This window comes from Tachyglossus aculeatus, chromosome 22, assembly GCF_015852505.1.
Source record: "Tachyglossus aculeatus isolate mTacAcu1 chromosome 22, mTacAcu1.pri, whole genome shotgun sequence".
In the NCBI taxonomy this organism is placed as follows: domain Eukaryota; kingdom Metazoa; phylum Chordata; class Mammalia; order Monotremata; family Tachyglossidae; genus Tachyglossus; species Tachyglossus aculeatus.
Window position 1 is genome coordinate 28672876 of NC_052087.1, and position 22573 is coordinate 28695448.

At 58.4% G+C, this 22573-nt stretch overlaps 2 protein-coding genes across 4 annotated transcripts; one reads left to right on the top strand and one right to left on the bottom strand.

Annotated features, from left to right (window-relative positions):
- The first annotated feature begins 732 nt into the window (after positions 1 to 732).
- MDK (midkine) lies at positions 733 to 3487 on the top strand. The gene is made up of 5 exons (XM_038764744.1): positions 733 to 780; positions 1875 to 1954; positions 2068 to 2229; positions 2471 to 2632; positions 3014 to 3487. The coding sequence occupies exons 2-5, from the start codon at positions 1876 to 1878 to the stop codon at positions 3037 to 3039; spliced, it is 429 nt and encodes a 142-aa protein (XP_038620672.1). The 5' UTR covers positions 733 to 780; position 1875; the 3' UTR covers positions 3040 to 3487.
- A 352-nt stretch (positions 3488 to 3839) lies between these two features.
- CHRM4 (cholinergic receptor muscarinic 4) lies at positions 3840 to 21917 on the bottom strand. Of its 3 annotated transcripts, none has more exons than XM_038764421.1 (2): positions 21807 to 21917; positions 3840 to 7178 (listed from the first exon to the last, which is right to left on the bottom strand). In XM_038764421.1, exon 2 carries the CDS (start codon positions 7132 to 7134, stop codon positions 5689 to 5691), a length of 1446 nt encoding a protein of 481 aa, XP_038620349.1. In that variant the 5' UTR covers positions 7135 to 7178; positions 21807 to 21917; the 3' UTR covers positions 3840 to 5688. The 3 variants fall into 3 exon arrangements, with proteins under 3 accessions (XP_038620349.1, XP_038620348.1, XP_038620350.1); XM_038764420.1 differs by lacking the exon at positions 21807 to 21917 and adding an exon at positions 9738 to 9791; XM_038764422.1 differs by lacking the exon at positions 21807 to 21917 and adding an exon at positions 8360 to 8374.
- Between the last annotated feature and the right edge of the window lie 656 nt (positions 21918 to 22573).

Below are 22573 nucleotides of genomic sequence, written 5' to 3' on the forward strand. Positions count from 1 at the left end.
GTCCCTACCCAACAGTGGGCTCACAGTCTAAAAGTATTTATTACTCTATTTTATTTGTACATATTCTATTTATTTTATTTGGTTAATATGTTTTGTTATCTGTCTCCCACTTCTAGACTGTGAGCCTGCTGTTGGGTAGGGACCGTCTCTCTATGTTGTCAACTTGTACATCCCAAGCGCTTAGTACAGTGCTCGGCACACAGTAAGCACTCAATAAATACGGTTGAATGAATGAATGAATGAATGAGAACTCACCTCCTCCAGGAGGCCTTCCCACACTGAGCCCCCTCCTTCCTCTCCCCCCTCCTCCCCCTCTCCATCCCCACCGTCTTACCTCCTTCCCTTCCCCACAGCACCTGTGTATATGTATATATGGTTGTGTGTATTTATTACTCTATTTTATTTGTACATATTCTATTTATTTTATTTGGTTAATATGTTTTGTTTTGTTGTCTGTCTCCCCCTTCGAGACCGTGAGCCCGCTGTTGGGGAGGGACCGTCTCTCTATGTTGCCGACTTGTCCTTCCCAAGCGCTTAGTCCAGTGCTCTGCACACAGTAAGCGCTCAAGAAATACGATTGAATGAATGAATGAATGAATGAATGAATGAATGAATGAGTGAGTGAGGGCGGAGTCCCGGCCGTGGGGGGTGGGCGGGGGCGGGTCTGGTGGCGGCGGGGCCCATGTGACCGGCTCAGACCGGTTCTGGAGACAAAAGGGGCCGGGGCCCGAGCGGAGCCCACACCGGGGAGCGGGAGCGGGAGCAGCGTCGGACGGCCGAGTGAGTGCCGCCCTGCCCGGGCACCGCCCTGCCATTACTCGATTTATTGATTTTACTTGTACCCATCTATTCGATTTATTTTAGTTTGTTAGTCTGTTTAGTTTTGTTCTCTGTCTCCCCCTTTTAGACTGTGAGCCCACTGTTGGGTAGGGACCGTCTCTCTATGTTGCCAACTTGGACTTCCCAAGCGCTTAGTCCAGTGCTCTGCACACAGTAGGCGCTCAATAAATACGATCGATTGATTGATTGATTGATCGATCTCTCAGGGCACCCCCACGGGCACCGCCCCGAGGCCGGCAGCGGGGGAGGGGGTCACGGGTCAGCCGGGGACACGGGGCACACACAGCGCCCATCGCCGGCCCACCGTCAGCGCCCACTCTGCACTGAGCGCTGCGGGGGAGAAGGCTCTCGCAGTACGGCGCCCTGCACACACACACACACACACACACACACACACACACACACACACACAGAGTAAGCGCTCAGTAAGTAGCATCGATTGATGCATAGAGAGGAGAAGGGGAGGCCCTGCGCCCCGGCTTTCCCCTCCTAACAGAGGAAGGCCCGGACCTCTTTCTTGTCCCTGGCCTCTGCGGGAAACTAGGGACGGCCAGGTTTCCCCGTTCATTCAGTCGTATTTATTGAACGCTTATTGTGTGCAGAGCATCGGACTGTCCCGAACCCAAGCTCCCGGCAGCCCTGGCCTCCAACGCTTTGGCTTGGGCCGAGCCTCGACGCCTCCGCCGACTCCCCTCAAGAGCCGGGATGGGATTGGGGATGGGGCGGTGGGCTGCCTGCCTGCAATGAAAGGGCCAGAGGATGGCCTAGCTCCTGAAGGAGGGGTGCCTCTTCTTGTCCCATCGGTTGGGGGGGCGGGGGGCAGGGAGGATCTGGAGGGAAATCACTCTTGGGATGGGGCAGAGGGCATTGCAGGAGCCAGGCCTGCCCACAGCCAACTCTGGAGTGACGACCACGTCCGCCTCCCCGGACAACCTCCGCTTCGGGGCCAGGAGGACACGTCCCTCCCGGACCTAGGATTTGGGAGGGCGGTGGCAAGGGGCTCACCCCTTTCTATTCCTTCCCCACCACCCCAGGATGCAGCTCCGTGGCTTCCTCTTCCTCGCGGTCCTCATCCTCGCGGCTGGGACCGCCGAGGCCGGCAAGAACAAGAAAGGTGACCGAGCATGGGGTGTGAGTGAGGGTCCGGGGGTGGGGATGGGGACACATCGGGGGGGGGGGGGGGCGGGGAGCGCGCGCCCCTGTAGCTGCTCGTGGGCTGTGTTGCAGAGAAGGGGAAGAAGGGCGGTTCTGAGTGCGAGGACTGGCACTGGGGCCCCTGCACACCCAACAGCAAAGACTGCGGCGTCGGCTTCCGGGAGGGCAGATGCAACGATGAGACCCGCAGGCTCAAGTGCAAGGTCCCCTGCAACTGGAAGAAGGAGTTTGGAGGTGAGAGGGGTTTGGGGAGGGATTGGGGGAGATGAGGGCGGGTGGGGGACGGGGAACCCGGACCGCAGAGATGCCCTGGCACTGAAGCGTGTGGCCGCCATTGGGCCCCAGGAGGTCTAGGATCGAGTGGTGCCCACCACCTGAGCAAGGGGCAGCGGGAGGGGCTGCATCGGGGCCGGGCCTCCGTGGCCCCCGGCCTCCGGCCCTCCCTCTGATGATACCTCCCTGCCTCCTGTGCCAGCGGACTGTAAGTACAAGTTTGAGAGCTGGGGGCCGTGTGACGGGGCCAGCGGCACCAAGGCCCGCCAAGGCACTCTGAAGAAGGCCCTCTACAATGCCCAGTGCCAGGAGACAATCAGAGTGACCAAACCCTGCTCCCCCAAGGCCAAGCCCAAGTCCAAAGGTAAGCCCCCCCACCCCACCCTCTCTTCCGGCCCCTCCACCCCAAGGCCGAAGGCCCCCTCGTGCCGGCATTGGCTGGCCGCCCCAGGAGATGGAGTCCTTCGGGCCCTGGAGTTTGGCAGCGCTTGGGGCCGCTGAGAGGCCTTGGGGCAGCCTCAACCAGACGAGAGAGGTGGGGGCGCTCAGGTCATGGCCTCCACCCCCTCCCCAGCCCCCCTCGGGAACCTATTTCCATAGTGACGGAGGTGGGAACAGGGAGGGAAGGGAGGCGGCTGAGGCCGGGGCTGGCCTCCAGCCACAAACCCAGTCCCCCTGCCCCTTCGCTCTCACCCGGGAGGCCCCTGATGCCCCCCTGATTCCCCTTCTGCTTCCTGTTTCACAGCCAAGAAGGGGAAAGGGAAGGACTAGAGCTGCAGCACTGACTGGGGACCCTCGACCCCAGAGACCCTTCCTCCTGTCCCACGGCCCTTCCCCAGTCCCCAGCCCCCAATCCCACTCCTCACCAGGTGCCTTTTTTAATCACTAGCTTTATCCCGTGTGACCCTGTCTTCTCTCTTGTCCTGACCGGGGGCCAGTCTTCTCCTCCCCCTCTGCTCCCTCTTGGCTAGATGGGGCCATTGGGGGTGGGGGTGGAGGGCTGAGCCGGGGGAGAAGTAAGGCCTTTGACTACTGGCCCAGCTCAGCTTCTTTCCTCTCCCCTACCCCTGCCCAGGGACTGGAGACCCTTTCCCCTAGCCCCCCTCCCTCACCATCCTCACCCACCCCACCCCCGGACTCCGGGGATCACGACCCACCTGCGGTGTGGCTGTAAAAGAAAACTTTTTTTTTTCCAATAAAAGTTTTTGTACAAAAGAGATCCAAGCTCCTCCTCTTTCCCTAGGTGGGGTGGGGGACGGGGGCGAGGAATGGATTCCTGCCTCTGAGAGGGGAAGGCGGGGCGGCAGAAGCTAAAGTCGTCTGGGGAGGTGGCGTCGGGTTGGGGGGGTGTCCATCACGAAAGGCGGCTTGCTGGACCCCCCCCCAGCAAGGAGGGAGAACCAGCGGGTCAGCCCTGCCCCCGGCCCTCCCGCCCCAACCCTTCCACCCTTGACTCCGGGCCCCGAGCAGACCACAAAGCGAAGACCGAGGAAAGCATCTGTTTTATTAAAATCATATACAAAACCTTCCCTCGGGCTCCTTCCCCGCCCCCCCGCCCACCTCATCCCTGACCCATCACGCCCCCAACTCCCCCGCCTTCTCCCAGCAGATCTGTGACCCCCATGAACGGCGAGGGGAGAAGAGCAGGGTCCACGCTTGTTTGGGGAGAAGGAGAAGGTGGGCGGCGAGGAGGAAGGAAGGAGAATCAAAGGCAGCAGCATCCCGGCCCAAGGCCTCAAGCCCCACTGCATCCAGTGTGAGGGGAGGGTTTGTCTGACAGGCTGGGGAAGGGCAGGGGGGCTGGGGAGCTCACCTAGGCCGTGTCCCTGCCTCCAGGAAGCAACTGTAGCTCAACCTTGTCTCTGAAAAACAGCTCCCGCAAAGGAGCTGCAACCCACAGTTGCAGTTCAGGCTGTGAGATCAACTGCCTCCGCTTCGGCCCGGCCCTGGGGGTCGGGGGTGGCGGGGAGGGATGGCAACAGAAGGAGTCCAAGGAACTGAGGCAGCAAGACACACGCCCGCCCTCGGGAGACACACGCTAATTTCTTTTAGGGGCTGCAGTGGGGCTGTGGGGGGGATCGCCGGGAGGTGCGGGTTTTAGAAATGTCAATACTTGTGCCCTAATAGGGGTGGGGCCTAGAAGGGGGTGCACTCGCTAGATTAACTAAATAAATGTCGTGTGAGGTGGCAGGCCTCGGTGCTCGGCCCCGGCTCTGGGCCCGGCAGGGCAGGGGCCGGGGACAGGATGGGGCACCCCCCTGGCTCGAGGCCAGTGGAAAAAACAGCAGGACAGGGATGAGGCTGTGGGGTCGGGGCAGACATCTGGAACTGATAGTGGCCCCGGGGGTGTCTGGGAGGGGCCCTTGGGGCGGACACTCGGTCTGGGGTCGCCCGCCCGGGGGGGGTTTCCCTTTCTCCTCCCTCCAGCCCCCACCCACACCCCATCCCGAGCCGCTGGGGAGGGGTGGGCTTCCTGGTGGGAGGGAGCGAAGGGCTGAGCCTTGCATGCAGAGGGATGCTGGGACAGGGAAGAGGAGGACGAGGGCAGGCAGCACCATTTACAAAAGCTGGGGGTGGGCTCCCTTTTCCCCCCAAAACACAGCTAACTGGTCTCCTCTGGGCCCAAGGAGACCCATTCCCCATCTCCTCCCTCCCCACAGGAAACACTCCTCTTCCCCTTCCTTCCTCTCCCCCGCCCTCCCTGCCAAAGCCCTGGAGCCCGGCCAGGCCCTGGCTCTGCCCACTCTCCCGGCTGCTCCCCCACTGGCTCCGGCTCCCTTCTGGGGAGGGAGATCATCTGCTTTCCTCTCCATGTCTACGGCCCCTGGTTAGCTGAGGAAGGGACGTCTTTGGCTTGGAGTTTCCAGCCTCCTCTCCCAGCCTCGCCAGAGCCTCTGGCCCAGCATCTGCTGCCCCTCCACGTCCCCACCGCCACTGACCAGGCCCTCATTCTCCCTTCTCCAGCCCGTGCTCCACTCCGGGCCCTCCTTCGGCCTTCCACCTTTCCTGAGCTCCCTCGACAGAGCAGGGGTGTTGGAGGGGGGCAGGCCTGGGGGGGAGGAAGCCTCTTTGGTCTTAAACGCCTGGAGGACGGACGGGCAACCGTCGGAAATGGAATCCGCAGACCCCGCGCTGGAGCCAGAGCAGACCCCAGACTCAGTTTGACCGCCTCGGCCTCGCCCCGGGCCCCTCTGGGCTCCGGCGGTCGGAGACCAGGGTCGGAGGCAGGCAGGAGCTCCCCGGGCGCTCCGTTCGGGGCAGCCCCGACTCCCCTCCTAGTCCCAGGCGTCCCTCGGGCCAGCGACCAACAGGTGGGCCCTTCCGTCCGTCTTCGCTGTCCTTCGGGTGGGGAGCAGAAGGGCCCCGGGGAAGGCCGGGAACCGGTCGGGAAACAAAGTCACGAGGGGGCCGAGGGCCCACCTACCTGGCCGTGCCGATGTTCCGGTACTGGCACAGGAGCAGATGTTTGAAGGTCTTCTTGAAGGTGGCGTTGCAGAGGGCGTAGCAGGCCGGGTTGATGGTGCTGTTGACGTAGCAGAGCCAGTAGCCGATGGACCACACGGTGTCGGGGACGCAGCTCTGGCAGAAGGTGTTGACCAACACCATGACGTTGTAGGGGGTCCAGGTGAGGATGAACGCCAGCAGGATGGCGAAGATGGTGCGCGTGACCTTCTTCTCGCGGGCGGCCATCTGCCGCTTCTTCCGCACCTGGTTGCGGGCGATGCTGGCGAACTTGCGGGCCACGTTGGCGGCGGGCCGGGCCCGGGCCGCGGCCGCGGGCACGATCTCCACGGCCGTGACGCACTCGCCGCCCGTCTGCTTGGTCACGATCTGGATCTTGGACCACCTGGAGGTGGGGTTGAGGGCCCGGGGCAGGGCGGCGGGGCTGTGGCCGGCGTCCATGCCGGACACCTCCTCCGTCACCGGCTTCTCCCTGGTGCTCTGGGTGACGCTGGCCGAGCTGGACTCGGAGGTGTCCTTGTCGTCCGGGAGACGGGGCGTGGGCGGGGGGCGAGGCCGCTCCCCCTCCACCTTCCCGTTCCGGACCTCCGCCCGCGGCCCCGCCCCCGCCCCCACCTCCGCCGCCACCAGGGCCGGCTTCTTGGGCGGGTTGTTGTTCTGTTTGATGAGGGGGCTCCTGAGGAAGGACAAAGACTTGGCCTTTTTCTCCTTGTCGCCCTCGGGCCGGTGCTTCCGGACCCGGCTGCGGCTGGCCAGCGAGATGTGGATGTAGAGCACGGTCATGATGACCACGGGCAGGTAGAAGGCGGCGATGGCGGTCCCGAAGGTGGCCGCCGGGTTGGACAGGAACTGGATGAAGCACTGGTCCGCCGGCACGGTCCGCTTGCCCACGAGGAACTGCCAGAAGAGGATGGCCGGGGCCCACAGGACGAAGGACAGGACCCAGGCGGCCGCGATCATCAGGCCGGCCATCTTGGTCGTGCGCCGGGCGGGGTAGGTGAGGGGCTTGGTGACGCAGAAGTAGCGGTCAAAGCTGATGATGAGCAAGTTCATGACCGACGCGTTGCTGACCACGTAGTCCAGGGCCAGCCACAGGTCGCAGACCACCGTCCCCAGCGGCCAGTAGCCCTTGATGATGTAGACGGTGTAGAGGTTCATGGAGAAGGCCCCGATGATGAGGTCGGCGCAGGCCAGGCTGAACAGGAAGTAGTTGTTGACCGTCTGGAGCTGCCGGTTGACCTTGATGGACACCATGACCAGGATGTTGCCCACCACCGTCACCAGGCTGAGGGAGCCGGTCACCGTGGCGATGAACACCATCTCCACCATCTCGTAGCGGTTGTGGGACAGCGGCTCCATCGACTGGTTGCCGTGGCTGCCGTTGACGGGCGTCGAGTTGGCCATCTCGCTCCCGCGCCTCGGGCTAGTGCGGGCTTGGAGGCGGAGGTCTGGGTGGCAGAGAGACAGAGAGACGTGGAGAGACAGAGGGAGAGAACACATACTTGCGGTGCCAGTCAGGAAAGCCTGCTTTATGCCCCTGGCATCCATGCCGTCGTGTGTGCCGTTCCCATCTGCCTCTCCACCAAACCGTGCCCCAAAGCTTCTCGAAGCCCACCTCCTCCAGGAAGCCTTCTTAAATTCCAATCGACTCGACCACCTCAGGGACCCCTGGGTCCCTGTATGTATTTCATAACAACGTCATCCGCTGGCATCACCCTAGGTGCCGGTGTGCTTTCATCGGCGCCCAGAGTGAGGTCTTGCCCCAAGGAGCCACTCAGGGAATGGGGAGCTGCGGTACTGTGGTTGTCTATTGTCTTCTTTTGGACTGAGCTCAAGGGCAGGGCCAGAGCTCGTTGGCCCTTTAGGCTACCTAAAGAGGCTGGACCTCGGGGATGGATTCGGTCTACCATTTGGGCGTCACATCTGCTATTTGCCTCAGTTTCCTCATTTGTACATGGGGGATTAAATACCTCTTCTTCCTCCCTCTTCGACCTTGAGCCCCACTTGAGGCATAGAGGATCGTATTACATCTCCCCCCACACTTCACACCTAAGTACTTAACAAACATTATTTTTTATTACTATTATTATTTGCTAGTGGTGCAGAGGAGAATCAGAAGTGTTTGGAGTGGGCAGAGGAAACCTCTGAGCTTCAGAGCAGACACCCAGCTCCATCAGGTCATTCTGGGGTCTCCTAGATGGATAGAGGATGATATTTCTTAAGCGCTTCACTAAGCAGTATCCTAAGTGCAGAGGGAGATACAAAATAATCGGATCAGATACAGTCCCAGTCCCATATGGGGCTCCTAGTCCAAGAGGGAGGGGAGACCGGACATTTTTCCCTACTGTATAGATGAGGAAACTGAGTCGCAGAGAAGTTGTCAGTCAATCGTATTTATTGAGCGCTTACAGTGTGCAGAGCACTGTACTAAGCGCTTGGTAGAGTACGATAGAACACTATAACAGACACATTCCCTGCCCACCACAGGTCTAGAGGCCTGTTAAGTGACTTGCCTAAGATCATGCAAGAGACAAGTGGCAGAGTCGGGCTCTGTCCACCAGACCGTGCTGCCCGCCCCACAACCCCACAGAGCAGGGAGACCATCTCCCTGGGCAACTTCTGGACGCACCATAGGCAAGTCCTCTCTTCTTCTCCTCTTCTTTCCTCTCCTCCCCTCCCCTCCCCTCCTCTCCTCGTCCCCCTCCCGCCCAACTCTGAGGCGTCTCGGCACCCAGGACCCTGGTGTCCTCCAACTTGGGGGGCAGGGGTTGGACAGGCTCAATTTGGGCCTTGAGGCCCAGCGCCTGCCCCAGCCCTTACTCTCCTGACCAGGCATCCGGGCACCGGCCCTACCCATCACCACCACTTCCCCCAACCTCCCGGCTCAGTGGTGGCCGCACGTCGCAGGTTTCCAGGCCCTGGGGAGGGGAGGGCCCCGTATGTGTGGGCTGAGAAGCGCCGGGGAGGGGGATTTGACGGCTTGCTCCCTCCACCCTCTGGCCCCTCAACTGGGGCAGGAGCCTGGTCCTGGGGGGGCAGGGACCCTTTGATCAGCCTCCTCCCTGCTTCCATTCAAAGCCCTGCCTCCAGCTTCTTCCATGCCTCCCTAAGTCCTCCAGAGTTGGGGGGAGGGAAAGAAACTCCCCCAAATCTCCCGCAGACCTTCCACGATCCTCCTCAGACCCCCCCACACCAGAGCATCCCCTGGAACTCCCACCGTACTTGCCCCAGAGCTTCCCTAAGCCCTCCCTCAGAGTCCCTCCAGGCCTCCCCCGGATTTCCCCCAGAGCTTCCTCGGCCCTCCCTCAGAGGTCCCTCCAGACCTGGCCCAGAGCTTCCCCCTCCCAGGACCTCTCCCAGACTTCCCCTAGAGCTCCCCCAGACCTTCCGCAATCCTCCCCCGACCCCCTCAGAGCATTTGCCCCAGAGCTTCCCCAGCCCTCCGTCAGAGTCCCTCCAGGTCTTCCCCGGCCCTCCCTCGGAGCTCCTTCCAGGCCTGGCCCAGAGCTCCCCCGACCCAGGCCCTCTTCCCCCGGGGCTCCCCCGGGCCCTCCGTCCATCGTCCCCAGACCTCTCTCCCAGCTGCCCCTCTAGAATTGGCCCTGCTCTCTCCCGGGTCTCCCCCTAGAGCTCTCCTGCCTCTGCCCTTGACGTCTCCCAGGCCTCCCATGCCCCTCCCCGGCTGTCCCTCCTGCCCCTGTCTCCTGACCTCTGTCAGACCCCCCTCAGAGCTCCCCTCGTCCTCCCACGGGGGTCCCTCTTTCCTTAGTTCATCCCGAACCATCCCGCGGCTGCTGGGTGTGGCAGCCCGCCCCCTGCCCCCCTCCCTCTCCCTGGGCCCTAGGCCTCCTGCGCAGCAAGCCTTTGGCTGCTTGACGCTTGCGGGTGGGCTCGCCCACCCCCTCTGCCTGCCTCCCTCCCCTCCCTCCTCCTTTCTCCCCTCCATTCCCCCCTCTGTCTCCCTCCTTCTTTCTCCCCTCCATTCCCCCCTCTGTCTCCCTCCCAACCTGCAGCTCCCAGCTCCAGAGGTCGGGCTCCCGGGCTCCCCGCCATTCCAAACCTCCTCAGAGACCCGGCATCCCTGTTGCTGGGGCTTTGCCGTTCAGAAATGGAAACGCATAAACCCCCCGTTAGGTTTCCTTTTCTAACACCGCTCCTCCTGCTCCCTCCCTCGCGCCCCGTCTGGCCGCCCTCCTCTCCCCTTCCCCTCCCGTCTCTCCCCTTCCTTCCCCCTCCCCTCTTCCCTCCCCTCTCCTTCTTTTTCATCCTTACCCCTCCCCTTCCCTTCCATCCCCTCCCCTCTTCTTCCCTTCTCTTCCTTCTCCTTCTTTTTCACCCCCTCCCCTCTTCTTCCCTTCTCTTCCTTCTCCTTCTTTTTCACCCCCTCCCCTCTTCTTCCCTTCTCTCCCCTCTCCTTCTTTTTCACCCCTCCCCTCTTCTTCCCTTCCCTCCCCCTCCTTCTTTTCCATCCCTTCCCCTCCTCTTCCCTTCCCTCCCCCTCCTTCTTTTCCATCCCTTCCCCTCCTCTTCCCTTCCCTTCCCTCCCCCTCCTTCTTTTTCATCCCTTCCCCACCTCTTCCCTCCCCCTCCTTCTTTTCCATCCCTTCCCCTCCCCTCCTTTTCCCATCCCTTCCCCCCTTCCCTTCCATCCCCTCCCCTCCTCTTCCTTTCCCTCCTTCCCTTCCATCCCCTCCCCTCCTCTTCCCTTCCCTCCCCTCCCCTTTCCTTCTTTTCCATCCCCTCCCCTCCTCTTCCCTTTCCTTCCCTCTCTCCCCTCTCCTTCTTTTCCATCCCCCCTTCCCTTCTCTCCCCTCTCCTTCTTTTCCCTCTCCCCCCTCCCCAATCCTGGAGGCCCTTGATCACAGCACGCCCCCAGCCTACCCTGCAAACACACACACACATAGAGACACACGCAAATACAATACATATACATACACACTGACACGCACACCCCGCCCTCCGCGTGCATCTGGGGCACACATTCTCTGTAATCTCGGATGCACCCACCTTCCCAAGAAGGCTCACTCCAGTCAACAAAACAGCCGTTACACGCGCTCGCCGAAGACACACACACAAACACACTCCCTGAAAAACGTGGTCAGACCGGACACAGACATACGCACACTCACAAGTACTGCTGCTTGCTAAGATCTCCTGCCCCTCCCCGCACGATTTAGGGTCTCTCTCTCTCTCTCCTCAGAGCACAGGGGAGCTCCGGATCAACGACCAGAGAGGATGAGGTCCAGGGAAAAAGGAGGTCCCCGTCGTCATCTAGCATTCCCAATCAGTCAATCAATCAGTCAGTCAATGACATTTATTGAATCCAGGGGAGAGGGCGAGAGGTAGGATGGCCTAATAATAATAATAATGGTATTTGTTAAGCGCTTGCTATGTGCAAAGCACTGTTCTAAGCCCTGGGGAGGTTACAAGGTGATCAGGTTGTCCCACGTGGGGCTCACAGTTTTAACCCCCATTTTACAGATGAGGTAACTGAGGCACAGAGAAGTGACGTGACTTGCCCAAAGTCACACAGCAGACAGTTGGTGGAGCCAAGATTTGAACCCATGACCTCTGACTCCAAAGTCTGTGCTCTTTCCACTGAGCCACAAAAGAGCACAAACCTAGGAGTCAAAGGACCTAAATTCTAACCCCAGCTCTGCCATGTTCTTGCTGTGTGACCTCGGGCAAGTCACTGAATAATAATGTTGGTATTTGTTACGCACTTACTATGTGCCAAGCACTGTTCCAAGTGCTAGGGGGGATACAGGGTAATCAATGTTGTTCCATGTGGGGCTCACAGTCTTAATCCCCATTTTACAGATGAGGGAACTGAGGCACAGAGAACTTAAATGACTTGCCCAAAGTCACACAGCTGGCTAGTGGCGGAGCGGAATTAGAACCCATGACCTCTGACGCCCCAATCCTGGAGGCCCTTGATCACAGCATGCCCCAGCCTACCCTGCAAACACACACACACACACACATAGACACACGCAAATACAATACATATACAGACAAACACACATACACACTGATATGCACACCCCACCCTCCGCGTGCATCTGGGGCATACATTCTCTGTAATCTCGGACGCACCCACCTTTCTAAAGGACGCACCTTTCTAGACTGCGAGCCCACTGTTGGGTAGGGACCATCTCTATATGTTGCCAACTTGTACTTCCCAAGCACTGAGTACAGTGCTCTGCACACAGTAAGCGCTCAATAAATACAATTGATGGATTGATTGATTGACTCCCAAGCCTGTGCTCTTTCCACTGAGCCACGCTGCTCTGGACCTCGTTTGAAAAGTGGGGATTCAATCCCCGTTCTCCCTTCCTCTAAGACTGTGAGCCCACTGTTGGGTAGGGACTGTCTCTATATGTTGCCAACTTGTACTTCCCAAGCCCTTAGTACAGTGCTCTGCACACAGTAAGCGCTCAATAAACACGATTGATGATGATGATGATGATGAACCCCATGTGGGACAGGGACTATATCAGACCCAACTAACTTGTATCTACCCCAGCGCCTAGTATAGCGCTTGAAACCATCGTAAGCACTTAGCAAATTCCAAAGTTATCATTATTACTCTTAGGGCATTGGGTTATAATGCTTGGCACATAGTACGCGCTTAACAAATACCATCATCATCATCATCATCATCATCAGTGGAGCTGGGGCACCACAGTTCCCCATTTGGGCACAGCCTTAGGGAGGTGAAAGTGTAGGGATATTGTGTATGACTTGGGCCATTGTCTTCCCTGGGTTTTTCACCTTCAGCCCCAGCTCTTCTCCCCTCTTATGGCTTCTCCCCAACTTGCTCTCATTCCACTCCCAACGCAGGCACCAGTAAACGGCAGAACTTCAAGCGGGAGGATGCCCCCCAGGGCCAAAGGGCCTTATCGGGCGGGCAGCGAAGGTTACTCCGCGGGCCCAGGGGAGGTTGGAGCTGACCCCCGGCTCTGCCCTGCCCAATGCTCACCCGACTGCAGCTTTATCCCCTCCCTTTCCCCCACCTCCTGCCCCAGCCCCCATCCCTCTGCTCTCAATCAATTACACAAAGGCGGAGGGCAGCTCTGGATCGGCCCAAATGAGACCGAAACCAGGGTCAGCAGGATGCCAGCCTCCGGCAGGGAGGAGGGGAGCTCAGGGCTCCGATGCCCTGTCTGGACTGCCACCAACCTCGATTCCGCACCTGTCATTCAGAGCGACGGGCACCCCTCATAGGGCATGCACCCCATATAGGACATGCTTGTGGTCTGCTCTTCTGCCCAGTCAAAGACCCTTCTGGCCCTTTCCCGACTATCTATTTCCTCCCAGAGGAAATCCCCAGGACCAGCTGGGCTCTGGGTGATAGCAGGGCAAAACTCCTCTGGGGCCTGGCAACGCAGCGAACCAACTATCCAGACTCTCCAGAGGCTGTCCAGCGGCCCAAACCCCTGGACCCTCCAGAGACGGCCCAGCAGCCTGACCATCCAGCCCCTCTAGGCAGCCCAGGAGCCTCATCGTCCAGATTCTCCAGAGGAGCCTGACAGTCCAGACCCTACAAAGGCGGCCCAGGGGTCTGATTGTCTGGACGCTCCAGAGGCGGCCCAGGGGCCTGACTGGACCTTTCCCAAGGATGCTCTGTCACGAGTGCGGAGGGAATCAATCAGCGGCATTTATCGAGCTCTTCCTGTGTGCAGAGCACTGTGCTAAGTGCTTGGAAAGAACACTACAGTAGTGTTGGTAGAAACAATCCCTGCCCTTCGGAGCTTAAGCCCGGCTCTTCGGTCCTGGCAGCAGAGCCTAGCCTGACCCCCAAGCCCAGAGGAGGACCGCGGTGACCCTCACGCTCTCCGCTTGGGAAGAGCTCAGGGTCAATATCAGGCAGGGGCACTCCCAGCTGGGCACCCAGGGAGCCTTCCACCCCGTGGTGCCAGTTTGCCATGCTGTCACTCAGAATTGGGGAAGGCCACCTCCCAGAGGTTCCTCCAGCTCCCTGCCCAGCCCCTACACTGGCACGATGCCCCAACGTTGAAGACCTGTGTTACAGTAATTATGGTGTCTGTTAAGTGCTTACTATGTGCCAGGCCCTATATTAAACTCTAAGGTAGATACAAATTAATCAGTTAATAAGGCTCACAGTCAAATCAGTAACTTACTCCCTCTTTTACGGATGAGGGAACCCAGGGAAGTTAAGCCACCTGCCCAAGGTCACACAGCAGAGATGTGGGGCAGGGATTAGAACCCAGGTCCTTCTGACACCCAGACTTGTGCTCTATCCACTCTAGGTGCCCGAGCCTATCGCTCCTCAGCCAGAGACCAAGCGAGAGGCACCTCTTGGCCTAGAGCCGGTCCCTTGGTGGGCCACCCCGAGGTCACGAAGGGACAGATGGTCCTGATCATCAGCACTCACAGGGCCAGTCTTCAGGTGGGGAGGCGACTGTCTCCGGGGAGAGGGGGAGAGGATCTTCCACTCGGAGAGAGAGGGAGAGATCACCGGAGGCACGGCAGGTGGGCGGATGCAGGAGGGCTGCGGCCTTGGATTTTGATTTCCTAGGTCCCGGGAGGGTTTAGTCACTAACCCCTTCCACACAGAGCGGGGAGGAAGGCGGTAAAGACAGCTACAGACGGGTGTTGGGGTGGGGTGGGGGACGGTGCAGCCCCTGAGGATGGGGACGAGGGGGTGAGGAGGTACTACCTCTTCAGATGGGAGCGGAGGGATGAGGGGAGGCAGCCTCTGTGGACAGAGGTGGGAGAAATAGATATTGTTCTTTTCCAAGCGCTTAGTGCAGTGCTCTGCGCAGTCTAAGTGTGTAGGCAGGGAATGTGTCTGTCCCAAGCACTTAGTGAAATGCTTTGCCCACAGTGAGCGCTCAATGAATATGATTGAATGAACGAATGAATGAATACTCTCTTTGAGGTCGAACTCCCCCACGACCAGCGCCCCCGACCCAAAGAAAAAAGAAATTGTGGTGTTTGATAAGCATTTACTATGTGCGAAGCACTGCTCTAAGCACTGGGGTAGATACAAGGCAATCAGGTTGGACACAGTCCCTGTCCCACGTGGTGGCTCACAGTCTTAATCCCTATTTTACAGGGGAGGAAACTGCGGCCCAGAGAAGTAAAACGACTTGCCCAGGGTCATACAGCACACACGGGATTAGACGCAGCGTGGCTTGGTGGAAAGAGCCCGGGGTTGGGAGTCAGAAATACTGGGTTCTGATCCCGCCTCTGCCACTTGTCACCTGTGTGACTTTGGGAAAGTCACTTCACTTCTCTGTGCTTCAGTGACCTCATCTGTACAGGGGGGATTAAGGCTGTGAGGCCCACGGGGGACAACCTGATTACCTTGTGTCTACCCCAGCGCTCAGAACAGTGCTCGGCACACAGTAAGCACTTAACAAAAACCATCATTATTCATTCATTCAATCCTATTGATTGAGCGCTTCCTGTGTGCCGAGCACTGTACTAAGCGCTTGGAAAGTACAACTCGGCCACAGAGAGAGACGATCTCTACCCAACAAAGGGCTCACGGCCTAAAAGGGGGAGACAGACAACAAAGCAAAACAAGTAGACAAGCATCAATATCTTCAAAATAGATCAGTGGAAAGCGTGGCTTGGGAGTCAGAGGTCATGGGTTCTAATCCCGGCTCCGCCACTTGTCTGCTGTGTGACTCTGGGCGAGTCACTTTACTTCTCTGTGCCTCAGTTACCTCATCTGTAAAATGGGGATTAAGACTGTGAGCCCCAAGTGGGACAACCTGATTATCTTGTATCCCCCCAGCTCTTAGAACAGTGCTTTGCACATAGTAAGCGCTTAACAAATGCCATCATTATTATTATTATAGCTATACATTATTATCCCAGAGATAGAAAAGCAGTGTGGCTCAGTGGAAAGAGCACGGGTTGTGGAGTCAGAGGTCATGGGTTCAAATCCCGGCTCCGCCAATTGTCAGCTGGGTGACTTCACTTCTCTGGGCCTCGGTTCCCTCATCTGTAAAATGGGGATGAAGCCTGTGAGCCCCGCCGTGGGACAGCTTGATCACCTTTCATTCGTTCATTCATTCATTCAATCGTATTTATTGAGCGCTTACTGTGTGCAGAGCACTGTACTAAGCGCTTGGGAAGTCCAAGTTGGCAACATCTAGAGACGGTCCCTACCCAACAGCAGGCTCACAGTCTAGAAGGGGGAGACAGAGAACAAAACCAAACATATTAACAAAATAAAATAAATAGAATAAACATGTACAAATAAAATAAAAAGAGTAATAAATATGTACAAACATATATACAGGTGCTGTGGGGAGGGGAAGGAGGTAAGGCGGGGGGATGGGGCGGGGGAGAGGAAGGAGGGGGCTCAGTCTGGGAAGGACTCCTGGAGGGCCTGTATGTATGTATATATGTTTGTACATATTTATTACTCTATTTATTTATTTTACTTGTACCTATCTATTCTATTTATTTTATTTTGTTAGTATGTTTGGTTTTGTTCTCTGTCTCCCCCTTCTAGACTGTGAGCCCACTGTGGGGTAGGGACTGTCTCTATATGTTGCCAGCTTGTACTTCCCAAGCGCTTAGTACAGTGCTCTACACACAGTAAGCGCTCAATAAATATGATTGATTGATTGATTGACTGTCTCTATATGTTGCCAGCTTGTAATAATAATGATGGCATTTATTAAGCGCTTACTAGGTGCAAAGCACTGTTCTAAGTGCTGGGGGGATACAAGGTCATGAGGTTGTCCCACGTGGGGCTCACGGTCTTCATCCCCATTTTACAGATGAGGGAACTGAGACCCAGAGGACTGAAGCGACTTGCCCAAAGTCCCACAGCTAAGTGGCGGAGCCGGGATTTGAACCCATGACCTCTGACTCCAAAGCCCGGGCTCTTTTCCACTGAGCCACGCTGTACTTCCCAAGCGCTTAGTACAGTGATCTGCACACAGTAAGCGCTCAATAAATACGATTGACTGATTGAGTGATTGGAGGAGGTGAGCTCTCATTAGGGCCTCGGTGCTTAGAACAGTGCTTAGCACAACGTAAGCGCTTGAGCCCACTCTTTTAGACTGTGAGCCCACTCTTTCAGACTGGGAGCCCACTGTTGGGTGGGGACTGCCTCTATATGTTGCCAACTTGTACTTCCCAAGCGCTTAGTACAGTGCTCTGCACACAGTAAGCGCTCAATAAATGCGATTGATTGATTAATAAATGCCATCGCTGTTATTATCTGACAGAGGAGGATGAGGCGGGGGCTGGAAGACAGGGGTTGCTGTTTCGGCGATCTCCCCAGCAGGGGGCAGCACTGCGGCTCCAGGGCGGCGCTACCCTCAGCGGCCACCAGGTGGCGCTCCAGGCGGTGAGAAAAGATCATCATTCATTCATTCAATTGCATTTATTGAGCGCTTACTGTGTGCAGAGCACTGTACTAAGCGCTTGGGAAGTACAAGTTGGCGACATATAGAGACGGTCCCTACCCAACAGTGAGCTCACAGTCTAGAAGGGGGAGACAGTCCCTACCCAAAAAAGATGGGGTCCTCGGTGGGGGCGGGGGAGGAATGATGGGGGCCTCCGGGGGTGGGGGGGGGAGGGGGGAAGATGGGGTCCCCAGGGGGGAGGGGGAGAAAAGATGAGGTCCCCAGGGGGGAGGGGGAGAAAATAAAGGGGGCCCTGCTGGCCCAGGAGGAGGTCAGAATCCGAGCCGGGCCGGGCCACAGTTCTGGGGGAGCCCTCACGTGTGTTGTGGTTCCCCAGAAAGAGGGGGGAGAAAGTAGTGTGCTCCTCTCTAGATCGTAAAATGTCTGTGGGCAGGGAAAGTGTCTCTGATATTGTTACAGTGTATCTCCCAAGCGTTTAGTACAGTGCTCTGCACACAGAGAGCGCTCAAAAGTAATGAATGGTGTGTGCAAAGCACTGCTCTAAGCACGGCAATCAGGTTGGACACAGTCCCTGTCCCACACGGCGGCTCATAGTCTTAATCCCCTATTTTACGGGGGCGGGGGGGGAACTGAGGCCCGGAGAAGTGAAGCGACTTGCCCAAGGTCATACAGCACACACGGGATTAAACACAGCGTGGTTTAGCTCTATGTGCCAAGTAACATCCTAAGCGCTGGGGTAGATACAAGGTTGGCCTACGTGGGACTCACGGTCTTCATCCCCATTTTACGCATGAGGTAACAGGCACAGAGAAGTGAAGTGGCCTGCCCAAGGTCACACAGCAGACAAGTGGCGGAGCTGGGATTAGAACCCACGTCCTCTGGCTCCCAAGCCCGGGCTCTTGCCAATAGGCCAAGCTGCTTTACCACTGATTGGTTCCCTTCCCAATTATTATTATGGTATTCGTTAAGCGCGTACTACGTGCCACGCACTGCACTAAGTGCTGGGGAAGATACACGAAAATCAGACAGTGTAGGAGGGAGTAGGAGTTAATCCCCACTTTACAGATGAGGGAACTGAGGCACCCAGAAGTGAAATGACTTGTCTGCCCAAGGTCTCGCGGCAGCCAAGGGACGGGGCTGGATTAGAACAGTGCTTTGCACATAGTAAGTGCTTAATAAATGCCATCATTATTATTATTATTAGAACCCTGTATATATGTATATATGTTTGTACATATTTATTACTCTATTTATTTTACTTGTACATATCTATTCTATTTATTTTATTTTGTTAGTATGTTTGGTTTTGTTCTCTGTCTCCCCCTTTTAGACTGTGAGCCCACTGTCGGGTAGGGGCTGTCTCTATATGTTGCCAATTTGTACTTCCCAAGCGCTTCGTACAGCGCTCTGCACATAGTAAGCGCTCAATAAATACGATTGACGATGACGATGATGAACACAGGTCCTCTGACTCTGAAGCCCGTGCTCTTTCCCTTAGGATCCGCTGCCTCTCCAGCCACAAGAGGGTAAAGAGCAGCAGGAGGCAGGTTTATGGGGGGCTAGGGGAAGGGGTGTGGGTGGACGAATTGGATTTCCCAACAGAGTGCTCTGCACACAGTAAGCGCTCAATAAATACGATTAAATTAGAGAAGCAGCGTGGCTCAGTGGAAAGAGCCCGGGCTTTGGAGCCAGAGGTCGTGGGTTTGAATCCCGGCTCCGCCACATGTCTGCTGTGTGACCTTGGGCAAGTCACTTAACTTCTCTGAGCCTCAGTTCCCTCATCTGTAAAACGGGGATTAAGACTGTGAGCCCCATGTGGGACAACCTGATCACCTTGTATCCCCCCAGCGCTTAGAACAGTGCTTGGCACATAGTAAGCGCTTAACAAATGCCATCATTATTATTATTATTATTGTTATTAAATGAATGGGTTTGTCCGTCTGCCGGGTCAGTGTGTGGAGACCCACAGTGTCTGCTGGAGGGAAGGAGGGCGCCTGGGTCCTGGAGAGGCCAGTGTGGCTGCAGATAGGAGTTTTAGCAAGGAGAAGAGGGGAGAAGAGGGGCGAAGAAAGGTTATTTTAATGGGGTGACAGGTGTGGTGGCCGGCGGCAGGTCAGTTAGTGCGGTCCGGGCCCTTTCCGAGCTTGGAAAATGTCCAGGCCGAACAGCTCTCCGAGGTCACCTGCAGGGCTGGGGAGCCGAGGGCCACTTCGAGTCTACTTGAGCCCACACGATGCCTCCCATTTTAGACGAGTCTCAGAGAAACCCTCTGCCACTGAGTCGTAATATTAAACTGGGAGTTTTAGGCGTCCAGATCAGCCAAGAACGGGGGGATGATCCCGTGTCAATCAAGCCCTGGCCGAGTCGATCTCTCCGGCTTCCTGCCCGGCTGTGGGTCAGCAGCTGGACTCTCCTCGGCCGCCTTGGGATGGGACCTCGTTTTGGGATAATAATAATAATAATGATAATGATAATGATAATGGTGATGGCATTTGTTAAGCGCTTACTATTTCCCGAGCACTGTTCAAGTCGCTGGGGTAGATAGAAGGTCATCAGGTTGTCTCACGTGGGGCTCACAGTCTTCCCCCCCATTTTACAGAAGAGGGAACTGAGGCACCGAGAAGGGAAGGGGCCTGCCCAAGGTCACACAGCAGACAAGCGGCCGAGACGGGATTAGTACCCACGTTTTCCGACTCCCCAAGCCCGGGCTTTTCCCACTAAGCCACGCTGGGATGGAAGCTCACCTTGGGATGGTGGGGGGGGGGTCGCCTTGGGATGGGGGGTCGTTTTTGTATGGGGGCTCGTTTTTTGGATGGGAGGTCGCCTTGGGATGGGGGCTCGTTTTGGGATAATAATGATGGTATTCGTTGGCGCTTCGTATATGCCAAGCACTGCTTTAAAGCGCTGAGCACTGTTCTAAGGGCTGAATGGGAGGTCGCCTTGGGATGGGGGGTCGTTTTTGGACGGGAGGTGCCTTGGGATGGAGGCTCGTTTTGGGATAATAATAATGATGGTATTCGTTAAACGCTTACTACCTGCCAAGCACTGTTCTAAGCGCTGAGCACTGTTCTAAGCGCTGAATGGGAGGTTGCCTTGGGATGGGAGGTCGCCTTGGGATGGGGGGGTCATTTTGGGATGGGAGGTCGCCTTGGGATGGGGGGGTCGTTTTGGGATGGGAGGTCGTTTTTGGATGAGAGGTCGCCTTGGGATGGTGGGGTCGTTTTTGGATGGGAGGTCGCCTTGGGATGGGGGTGTCGCTTTTGGATGGGAGGTCGCCTTGGGATGGGGGGTCGTTTTGGGATGGGAGGTCGCCTTGGGATGGAGGCTCGTTTTGGGATGGGAGGTCGCTTTGGGATGGGGTGTCGTTTTTGCATGGGAGGTCGCCTTGGGATGGGGGGTCGCTTTTGGATGGGAGGTCGCCTTGGGATGGGGGGTCGTTTTTGCATGGGAGGTCGCCTTGGGATAGGGGGGTCGCTTTTGGATGGGAGATCGCCTTGGGATGGCAGGTCGCCTTGGGATGGGGGGTCGTTTTTGGATGGGAAGTCGCCTCGGGATGGGGGCTCGTTTTGGGATGAGAGGTCGCCTTGGGATGGGGGCTCGTTTTGGGAGGAGAGGTCGCCTTGGGATGGGGGCTCGTTTTGGGCTAATAATGATGGTATTTGTTAAGCGCTTACTATGTGCCAAGCACTGTTCTAAAGCGCTGGGCCCTGTTCTAAGCGCCGAGGGGGAGGTCGCCTCGGGAAGGGGGGTCGGGGGGCCCGGCGGAGGGACTGGGCCCCTGGGGCTTGGGCGAGGGGTCCGGACGAGGCCTAGGGAGGGCCCGGGGCCCCCGCCCGACGAACCGCCGGGCCTCGGTGAGCAGCCCCGCGGGCCAGCGGCAGGGCGGGCTCCGGGCCCAGCCGAGAGCCGGGAGCCCCAGGCCTTCGCCCCCCGCTTTTCCCGGCGGGCGGACAGAGGGGGTCCGGTCCCCGCAAAGCGACCTCCCCCCCCCCACGGCCCGTCTCCCGGGCCCCGGAGATACCATCCTGCCCGGCAACGGGCCCCCCGGGACGGCACACCCGCTCACCATTTATTCGTTCAGTCAGTCAGTCAGTCAGTCAGTCAGTCGTATTTACCGAGCGCTTACCGTGTGCAGAGCACTGCGCTAAACGCTCACATCATCATCATCATCATCATCATCATCATCAATCGCATTTATTGAGCGCTTCCTATGTGCAGAGCACCGTACTAAGCGCCTGGGAAGTACAAATTGGCAACATCTAGAGACGGTCCCTACCCCACAGTGGGCTCACAGTCTCAAAGGGGGAGACGGAGAACAACACCAAACCTGCTAACAAAATCAAATAAATAGAATAGATAGGTACAAATAAAATAAATAAATAAATAAATAGAGTAATAAATATGTACAAACATATATACATCCCCGGGGACACGGCCCGAGCGCGGATCTGTCAGCCCCCGGGATGCGCCCCCTCAATCCCTGCCCCTGGACCTCGAGCCTGGGCCCCCCCCCCCCCGGACCCCCCCCGAGCCCCCTCGCCCCCCAATCCCGGGGATGCTCCGCTCCCCATCTTTCTGCATCCCTGCCCCTGGACCCTCCCTCCCTCCCCAACGCCCCCGGCCGCCCCCGGTGGAGACGATGGGGCGGCGCCCCGGCGGGTCACTCACTCACTCACTCACTCAGTCAGTCACTCAGTCAGTCAGTCAGTCACTCACCGGTGGGCGCCGGGCATCTCTGCGGTCCGCTGCCCCGGAGCCCGGGCTGCCTCCCGGCCCGAGACGGGGGTCGGGCTTGGGCTGTCGGGCCGCCTGCCCGCCATGGCCCGGGGCGGAGGGAGGGAGGGAGGGAGGGGGGCCCTGTGGGGCGGGGGCCCGGTGGGGCGGGGGGGGGGGCCGGCCCGCTCGCTGTCCCTCCCTCCTTCCGCAGCTCCGGGAGCCGCGGGCTCCGGCCGCTGTGCCTCCCGCTCTCCCCCACGCGCACTTTTTCCCGAGACGCGTGATGTCATTGGAGCAGCAGCAGCCAATCACCGCGGGGCAGCGCCGGCTCCCCGACGGCCCCCCGACGGCCCCCCGACGGGCTCCCCACGGCCCCCTAGAGGCCTCTCCTGCCTGCCCCCCGACGGCCCCTCGGGGGGGGGGGGGGGGGCCCGCCTGCCCCCTAGCGGCCCCATCTCCTGCCTGCCCCCCGACGGCCTCCTACGGGCCTCTGCTGCCTGACCCCCGACGGCCCCCTGCCGGCCTCTCCTGCCTGCCCCCTAGCGGCCTCTCCTGCCTGCCCCCTACCGGCCCCTTGCCTGCCCCCTGCCGGCCTCTCCTGCCTGCCCCCTACAGGCCCCCTGCCTGCCCACTACTGGCCTCTCCTGCCTGCCCCCTACAGGCCCCCTGACTGCCCCCTAGCGGCCTCCCCTGCCTGCCCCCCAGCGGCCTCTCCTGCCTGCCCCCTACTGGCCTCCCCTGCCTGCCCCCTACCGGCCCCTCCTGCC

Bases quoted from the DNA above. Each gene is read 5' to 3' on its own strand.
- MDK (XM_038764744.1), top strand. From the start codon at position 1,876: ATGCAGCTCCGTGGCTTCCTCTTCCTCGCGGTCCTCATCCTCGCGGCT. The intron at 2,230-2,470 runs GTGAGAGGGGTT...CTCCTGTGCCAG, and splicing joins CTGGAAGAAGGAGTTTGGAG to CGGACTGTAAGTACAAGTTT. The intron at 2,633-3,013 runs GTAAGCCCCCCC...CCTGTTTCACAG, and splicing joins GGCCAAGCCCAAGTCCAAAG to CCAAGAAGGGGAAAGGGAAG.
- CHRM4 (XM_038764420.1), bottom strand. From the start codon at position 9,783: ATGGCGGGGAGCCCGGGAGCCCGACCTCTGGAGCTGGGAGCTGCAG. The intron at 7,179-9,737 runs GTTGGGAGGGAG...TCTGCCACCCAG, and splicing joins TCTGGAGCTGGGAGCTGCAG to ACCTCCGCCTCCAAGCCCGC.